The 9,375-nt window shown below is 30.5% G+C and overlaps 2 protein-coding genes across 3 annotated transcripts in view; one reads left to right on the top strand and one right to left on the bottom strand.

Annotated features, from left to right (window-relative positions):
* Positions 1-5,431, bottom strand: part of LOC136796469 (protein suppressor 2 of zeste-like) — a 6,312-nt gene extending 881 nt beyond the window's left edge. Inside the window, exon 1 of the mRNA XM_067050283.1 lies at positions 5,129-5,431. Within this exon, the coding sequence (XP_066906384.1) occupies positions 5,129-5,431 (303 nt within the window). The remainder of the gene's footprint in view (positions 1-5,128) is intronic.
* LOC106692555 (probable E3 ubiquitin-protein ligase HECTD2) overlaps positions 1-9,375 on the top strand; it is a 124,901-nt gene that overhangs the window by 97,222 nt on the left and 18,304 nt on the right. The window lies entirely within an intron of this gene.

The following is a 9,375-nucleotide window of genomic DNA, read 5'->3' as shown; positions in this document are numbered from 1 at the left end:
GGAACTATCGGAACTATCGGAACTATCGGAACTATCGGAACTATCGGAACTATCGGAACTATCGGAACTATCGGAACTATCTTAGGAATAAGATCTAGAAAATGATACCTGGACTGGCGGAGGTGGTGGGCACGGGGGGAGCTGCAACACAGATATACATATGTAATATTAGCGAGGTAATATTACATAATAATAATTATATAATATGTAAATTAAATACACAGCATTCACTGCATTATTGAAAAAATATGTCATTTCTGTTATACCACTAGGATATAGATGGAACTTCACATACATCCTACTCTCTGTTTGTCACAGATGAAATACAACTTTTTAAAAAAAATTAACCCCGACTCGGCCATTTCTGACCTATGGTGGGTGAAAGGATTATCCTATAGGTAACCAGCCCACTCTGACTAGTGTGGGAGATTCAAGTTTTTAACATCGCCACAAAAGTAGCCCCTCCAGGTGGGAATCGAACCAGCACTACTGCGGACGGAGGTTGCTAAGGTGATACCTCAACTAACTTGGCTGCATTGGGCTCAATATACTTACTACTATTCGAGACTTAAGTTACACCAAACAGGATATACGGATAAAATTAAAAGTAATTGCTTAAATCATATTTTCTCAAATATCTAAAGTGGAGCAAGTAGAATTGAAGTTTATATATTTTTTCAGTAAAAAGTAGCAAATGTTATTTATTTTTTAATATCCATTATAAAAAAAAAAAAACATAACATCCTAGCGTACAATGTTAGGTATTAACAATGCCATGATAAAGCCAGCTCTGGTATATGGCTTCTAAGCCTTGGCTCTAACAGGTACCCTTGAGGGATTTGAACGGAAAGTCCTGTATACAATTACAGGAGTGATATGGGATATGAGCCTTAAAACATGGAAGAGAAGAACTAACAGTTCACTGCATGCAGAGAATGGTCAATTAATATCTCATGATTTAAAGGTAAGGGGATTAAGATGAGCGAGGTATGTGGCTTGAAGCAATCCATCAGGATGCCTTTACACAACAATGAATGCCAGTATAGTTGGCAAAAGACCACATGGGAGGCCAAAAACCAAATGTACAGACAGAATCAACAGAGATGCGAAAGAGCTGCATACAGCAAACTGGAAAGCAGCAGCCCAACAAAGGCAGGCTTGGAGGAGGCTGTATCGGGCGGCCAAAGATCTCCTAATAGGTCTTTAGAGCCAACCGAAAAAACATACGAACAGTATTTTTTTTTTTTTTATTTAGGAGCCATACCTCGAATCAGTAAATAGAAACTAGAAATAAAAGTAAATTCTCTAAGAATGTATTAAGCTGTTTTCTTTAACAAAATAGGACAAGGAAATAGAGCATCTATTTGTGCCATCACTTACAAAATTAATAAAAAAAACAATAATGACAATTAAAATATTGTCTACGCCAAAATTGTATTTATCTTTACTTATTCTAATAATGTAAATACATATGAACTGCTAAAATATTTTCCAAATTACTAACAATCGGTCTAGAATTCGAAATTTTTTATATTTCATTATTTTTTTTAATTTATTTATTACACGATACTTGGTGGGCCTAATGGTTAATATAAGTTACATTTTAGTATTCCTAACAGATGAATTACCAAGTAATTACCCGGGTCAGCAAAAAAAAAAAAAAAATATATATATATATTGTTTTTGTGATCACATTCTGACAATTAAAATTTGATTCTATTATATTGAATAACTAAAATTTAAAACTAGAATAATATTTCAACATTTATTTATGAACATATTTTTCAATCATTACTGAATGAATCTAATTTCAAGCCGCATATAATAGTTTTTTAGGCCGATAAAACTTTCTAAAATTCGAAAAAATCATTATTGAAATACTTACTATCAGAAATAGATATATTCATATTTCTAAGCATAAATATAATTTTTTTAATTTTTTCTACAAAATATTGTAATATATACACTGAGGTGAAGATATATGTTGCCAAGGCCATGATAACTAGTACGTATTGTACTATATTAGGGTACGCCGACCCATCCCTGACCTTAATAAACAGGAATTGTTAATGTTAATAGTATCTGTCGAAACTGTATCTCAGTGTGCTCCATATAAGAAATCATATATATTGAATATTTATTATCATAATTATAATATAATTATCTATGGAGCTAGTTTATCAGAGGTAGCACAGTGGTAAGGCGCAATGCTACAAACTCCAAGGACCTTGGCTCGAATTCGGCTATTGCAGATAATTATTATTCTGTTACTGTAGCCGTGAGTCAGCCCTGTGGGTTTTGGAGCCCTATTTGGATCCATCCAGCATCATAATGTGGGGGGGGGGGAGAATGGAACGTGATCTTAAAAAATCACACTGTGTTTTGAAAAGTGTACTCGTTAACAAAATACTGAACCCTTGGCCTTTCATGGCTTGTAGGTTGTCATATTATTATTCTTAACCTTACAAATAAAGTTTCAAATGGGATTTTATTTTCAGGAGTAATACTCTTTGTATCACTTCTTTATTTTTCTCTCATCTGAACAACGTTTCGACCTTTTTTGCCCATTATGCAGTTTTCAAAATTATCTTGTGAGGATGTGGAAACTTATTTAAAAAAAAAAAAAATATTCGAATCTGAATTTAAGGACAAATTTTTTCTTCATTCATTTACATGTGACACAGAGTGCACTGAAATATGAACATGAAAACAATACTAATTTAGAGGTAGGAAAAAATGGAAAACATAGCCCCTATGAAGAAAATTATAATCTATTTAGTTGGAAAAAAAAGCTCGGAACGTTGTTTAAATATGATATAGAGTGAATAAAGAATTGATATAAAGGGTATTATTCTTGAAAACAAAAATATTAAAGTTTGTAATAATAATAATTAATTGTAATATTGATGTAATAATAATGTAATAATAAGTCTGTAAATCTAACATCTTGAACAGCACTGTTGACTACAATGTGGGACGAAACGTCGGATAATTAATAATTTAAAACAATTTTTGCCTTTTTTGACTTTAACCCTGGCCATCTTCATCAGATTTAAAAATAATAAAGTTATTTGTTCATAATAAAACTTATTGGTTTATACTCAAAAACCATTTCTACTTTCATCACCATTTACTGAACATGTTAACACTCACAAAACGAGTAAATAACATGACTCATCAACAGTCATTCAATATTAAAGGAAATCATATATAAACAGGCCTACGATAGCCTATCAGTATTTCAAACAAGAGTCAGTCAACTAAAGATGGTACATCACTCTACAACGGAAGTCCAAGGGTCCGATGGATTTGTCCGTTGCAAAGGAATATCTAAATGAAAAAAAAAAGTCAAGAGAGCACAACCTTTGTCCTGTAAAATTTTACTCTTTTTTAATTTTTTTCTTTATTACCAGATCGACTAAGTTATTGTAACAGTTTATAAGTAATTTTTTAACAGTTGATAATGGAAATAAGGGGCACAGTCTCCTGCGAGGAGATTTGCAATGCTGTAACCATCAAACATTATGATTAAAAGTAATAAAGATCAATTATACAAAAAAATTAATAATAAAAAAAAAAAAACCATTGAATTAATACAAAAAAATTATCTGTGTTGAAAAAAGATTAGGAAATTAGAAAATAAAATAATGGTATTAGTAAAAATAAATCAATAAAGTGTTTATAACAAGATGTATGGAGTCAGCCTGAGGTTTAGTTTTCGCGATGTGGTTGGATTGCCTCTGTGGTAAATGTTGGTAGATTGGAGTGAAATATTTTAAATATTTATTTGATGAAATCATCTATGGACTCGTCTTGCAGTTCACAACGCAATTGGCTGGGAGGGGGAAGGGGGAGTGCAGAATCTACTGCCATTCTCAGAAGCTTGTTTTGGAATGCCTGCATTTTTTTTATTTTCGTACAGGAAAAATTTGACTCCCTCTTCTATTCAAATAATCAAATAAATATTTGGACTGAATGTATTGTCAATTGATACAGAATTACAAAAAAAAAAAAAAAAAAAGAAGAAAATAAGTTAAGAAGATGATTTAAATGAAATATGTCAATATTTTTATCCATAGCTTTAATTTATATATAGATATATTGTTATAAAAATTTAAGCATCAAAAACTGATATGTTTTCCAAAATTAATTATAATAAAGAAAAAATAAATAAATAGTAGAAGAAATGTCAATAAACATGTTGGATTCGACAACTGAAGGATCTGAAGGATTAAAATACATAAGAAATATTTATTTAATTTTAATTCTATTTTATTAATCAGCTCATTTTATTTTTTGTTTTTAACGAATGTATTAATAATAACTGCAATAGGCTTCTATCATTTATTAATTCAATTTAGGTTTTCTTCTGTCTAATTGTTTTATTTTTTTTTAAATTTTGTATTTTAATTTATTTTCTCTAGTCCTTAATAATTATTTTTAATAATAAATGTTAATAGTTTGATAGCTATTTAGTAATTCAGTGGTGATTTTCTAAAATACTATTTCTTAATTTTCTTAAATATAAAGCATTATTTTTTTTTCTCTCTTCTTCTAAGTAATATTTTTTTATTATATAAATATAATTTCTTTCAATATATATTAATATTTATTTGTTGTTATTGAAGTACAAATGAGTTGGCCGATTGCGAAACTCGTTAAACGCATCGAGGTTTTTTATGTCCAGAAAATGAAGAAAAAACTTCAGTAGAGTTTATTTTTCAGACTTTAAATTTAATACTAAACTTAATTTTAAATCCAGTAGCTTTCCAAATTTTATAGGGTACAGCATTATTTAACTTTCTTTTTATTTTGTATTTATAGCGCTTTTTTTTATAAGAAAATTTTATTAAGTTTGCTTTTCTTTGTTTTGTTTTTTTATTTAACAAGATTCGCATTGTAGTAACTTAAATCTAAGACTTGTAAGTTCGTATTTCCTTTTCCCTCAATTCAACATAAGCTCTCTTCCCACTTTACTACCCTCTTGAAGGTACCCCGATCGAATAAATTCGAAATATCGATATTTTCATTCGATATTGAGAAATAAGAATGATATAATATAAGGTGCCAGGTTGAGAATCAGTAGCCTTAAATCTATACCAAAATTAAGATATTTTAAGAAACTAACCGTAGGACCAGGCTTAGAGGGTGGTTGCCATGGTTGTTGCGGTTGTTGCGGTGGTTGAGGTGGGGGAGGTGGAGGTGGTGCGGGTGCTGGAGGATACGCTGGAGCCTGCGGAGGGTGGAAGAAATGGTGAGTCTTGGGCATCGGGTAGAAGAGCTCTTCCTGCCGCACCACTCTCTTCAGATCCTGAGGCCTTCCTTCCTTGGCAACCGTATCCAGTACCGCCTCCGGCTTCTCCGTGTCCTTCGGCACGACTCCTTCCCCTCCGACGAGCGCCGCTCCGATAAGCAGGAGTATCAACAACATGACTGCAATTCCTCTCCTGCTCCACTCCTTTTTTATATAGTCAGCACTGTTTCATGTTGATATTCCACCGTCAGCGATATTACTCGATGTTTTGTACCCTGCCCCAATTTCCTTATTTGGTCAACGCCCCTACTACGGTCCTACGATTCCTGGTTTTTTAATATATTAAAAAACTCATCATTATTACTTTCGAAGAAGTTGAATCTCATTAACAATGTATTTCGATCAACTTAATATCTTACTAGCGATGTAGAAGTAGGTTTTAAAAATATCATTGAGTAATTTACTTACCATGAAATTATCAAAATCGATTTTTCTTAATTTAAACGTTCCAAAGTACTATTCGAAAGAAGATAATTTTGAATATATTTTCTTATTTTTCTAAATTCTTCTATTTATAAACACTGAAACATATTAATTAAAAATTCAAAGTTGTTGTTGTTGTTGTTGATTGCTGCTTAAAGGCGTAAAACCCTCTGGTCATCAACGCCTATGGGATGATAAAAGTAAAAAAAAAAATAATAATAAAATAAATAAATAAATAAAAAATAGAAAAATAAAAAAAAAATTGAAAAATAATTTTTAAAAAAATATAAAATTAAAGTTATGTATAATAAGTGAAACATTATTTGTGCTTAACCTCAAAACAATATATTGTATAACCAAATTTAGAAAAGTAATTCGATAAATAAATAAATTTGATGCAAAATCAAAAAAAATTATAGGAATTGTGCCATTATTACTAAAAAATACTGCCTATTGGACTATATTTTGGTTTATTATAAACAACACAAATTTTTGTAATCCACTAAAAAATAATAATAGTATGATATAATATAAAGAATTCATTTAAATAATAGAATTGTTATAAAACAACCATTTATTATTGGCTTTTTTTATGGTCATATTGTATTGTATTATTTATTGCGAAATATGTAGTTCCGATTGAAATATTTTTATCTAAACCATGAAATATTTTTTCATTCGAATTTAAAAATAAATTTTTATCGATATCTAAATTAGGTAATGATAAACTATTTTATTTAAGCTGCTTGTTTTCTCAACTTTTTTTTAATTGTACTGTTTTCAAATTGTTTCTTTTTACAACTGATGTTAATTGGATCAATAAATATGGAGTTCTAATTATTTAAAACATTATGAAACTTTTTGTTTTAATTTTGGATCACCAAAAATAACTGATCACTAGTTCACATATAATTTTCATATTTTATGCACAAAAGCCATTCATTTTTTATTTTAGTTTGTACAGAATATGTAATTTATTTCTTGGTATAAAATATTTTCGTATGACACTAAAAATAAATAAACTAAAGTTTCGGCCAGCTAAGTAATTAACCAAGCATATTTGGACGAATTGACTACTCAGGACAGAAAATATTTCTAAGCTATAATAATATATAAAGCTTTAGGAATTTTTGGTTGACTGAGGAAGGATTTGGGATTTATAACACCCAAGCTATAAGGATAGACGGCAGCAGTAAGCATATAATAAAAACAACTGCATACCCTAGGAAGCTAAATGTAAACCATTAATAAGTTGGTAAATTATGTGAAAATGTGTTCAAAGATAATGCAAGGAAGCCTCAAGAGTAGCAAGTTCAGAAAAAAAATGTGTGAGAACTTAATATTTTAGCAAATGAAATCCAAGATTAAGATATAAAAAAAATTTTATTTAAAGTAAAAATAAATTGTATTATTGTTTAGAAAAGCACATTATACATACACCAAATCTGTACCTTTTTAGTACATCTCTATCTGTACCACATAGGCAAACCTCTGACTGTACCTTTTAGGTATACCTGTCACTGTACCTCATAGGTGAACCTCTGACTGTACCTTTTACTTTTTACCTTTGACTTTACCTTCTAGGTACACCTCTGACTGTACCTCTTAGGTAAACCTCTGACTGTACATTTTAGGTACACCTTTGAACAGTCAAAGTAATAGATAAACCACTAACTGTACCTCTTAGGTAAGCCTCTGACTGTACCTCGTAGGTAAACTTCTGACTGTACCTTTTAGGTAAACCTCTGACTGTGCCGCATTGGTAAACCTCTTACTGTACCTCGTAGGTACACCTCTGACTGTACCTCAAAGGTACACCTATGAGTATTTCCTGAGTTATCGACATTTGTGTACCACTATTATAATTTTCTTAACACTGAGTATCACTCATAAAAAACAATAATTTTTTTTTTGGCCAAGACTCCCATTGGAGTGCTATATTGCCTTACCATGGTTGTGGGTCAAAGTTTTTCATTTTGTGGGACCGCCACTCAATGAAAAAAGTCAACGCCCTAGGCCGGATTCGAACCGGCACCGTCAATAGCATCAATTTAGCAAGACCACTGAGCTACTGGCAGCCACAAAAAATTCACACACAGTTAAACTTCTAAAAATGAATAGTAACTCTATTCCTTGAACATTACGGACATTTTATATTTTCTGGCTTGGAATTAGAGAAATTTTTTTTGGATAAAGTCGAAACAATGTGAAAAATTTATTCTATAAAGTGGAACTTCTGATAGATCGATTTTAGTGACAAATTTACTGCCTCCTCCCTGGTATATACCCACATCAAGTATGCGATTTTAGTTACTGCCACCTCTCAGTTAGAGTTACTGCCACCTCCCAGGTATATACCCACATCAAGTATGCGATTTTAGTTACTGCCACCTCTCAGTTAGAGTTACTGCCACCTCCCAGGTATATACCCACATCAAGTATGCGATTTTAATGTCACAAAACTTTTTGTTTTTGAGCTTGGCTGTTGGTGACTCGGGTGACCTCAAAACGTCGAAACTAGAAATCGATGATTTTAGCGATCGCAATACTTTGCCTTATTAAATATTCAATGTATTGGTAAGTGAAAGTAAAAATGTGCTTTAGCAATAGTATAAATGTGCATTAGCAATAGTATAAATGTGCTTTAGCAATAGTATAAATATGCATTAGCAATAGTATAAATGTGCTTTAGCAATAGTATAAATGTGCGTTATATTGATTCGAAAAAAATGGGCACAATGTAATTTTCCTCCGATGATTTAAAATATAAATAAAAAGATATAGATGTAAACATTTCTTATTTTTTCGGTTAATTTTAATTAATATTAATAATGCTTCATTTGAATGAATTCTAATAATCAATGAAATGTCAATGAGAGAAGTAATAATACAAATAAATATTCTAGATGTGAAATAACCTGAAAGAATCCTTATGCAACAGGTTCATGAACTATAATGTAAACATATCAGAAATAAATCGTTGAGTAATTCGAACTCAGGAATCATAACATTGCTTTAGAAACTCTCGTTCAAAGCAATTTTTAATAAATAATTACAAAAATTAAAACTTTTATAGTTGTAAATTAAATATTTGAAAGTGATGAATAGTTTGAACGTAATCGTTATTCCATTCATTTATAATAAATTAATATACCATTTCATTCCATTAATTTATAACCAAGTATTGAGTGATCAGACTCGTAAAATATCATTAAAAAAAGAAACGTGTTTTTTGTTAAAAATAACACTTTTGTTGTTTATATTTTTAATGCGATTTCATTACTATTATAAATATTAATAAAAAAAAAAATAAAAAAGGGAAAAATGTTTTGAACTACACTTAGACCAGATCTTTTATTAGCTCTTTTAGTTCACTGTCTGTCAAGGAACATGAGGTCTGGCGTTGTCGTGTAAGAGTAAAGTTCCTTCTAGTACAAGAGCCCAAGAAGAGGAAAAAGGCAGTTATCTCTCACCAATTTTTAAAATATCATAAAAACTATTACCTCTACGAAGATAAGTGTCATAAGAAATTTTGATATTTAAAAAGCTATATCTCGAGAACTATAGGACGTAAATAGCTACTTTAGGGCTAATATTTCAGCAAATTTACTCTTCTTTAAATAATGTTCTCTTAGATT

The sequence above is a fragment of the Halyomorpha halys genome, unplaced genomic scaffold, assembly GCF_000696795.3.
Source record: "Halyomorpha halys isolate HHAL.00 unplaced genomic scaffold, Hhal_1.1 Scaffold60.1, whole genome shotgun sequence".
NCBI classification, from domain to species: domain Eukaryota; kingdom Metazoa; phylum Arthropoda; class Insecta; order Hemiptera; family Pentatomidae; genus Halyomorpha; species Halyomorpha halys.
Note: the sequence above shows the minus strand (reverse complement) of the source record. Positions and strands in the feature narration are given on the sequence as shown.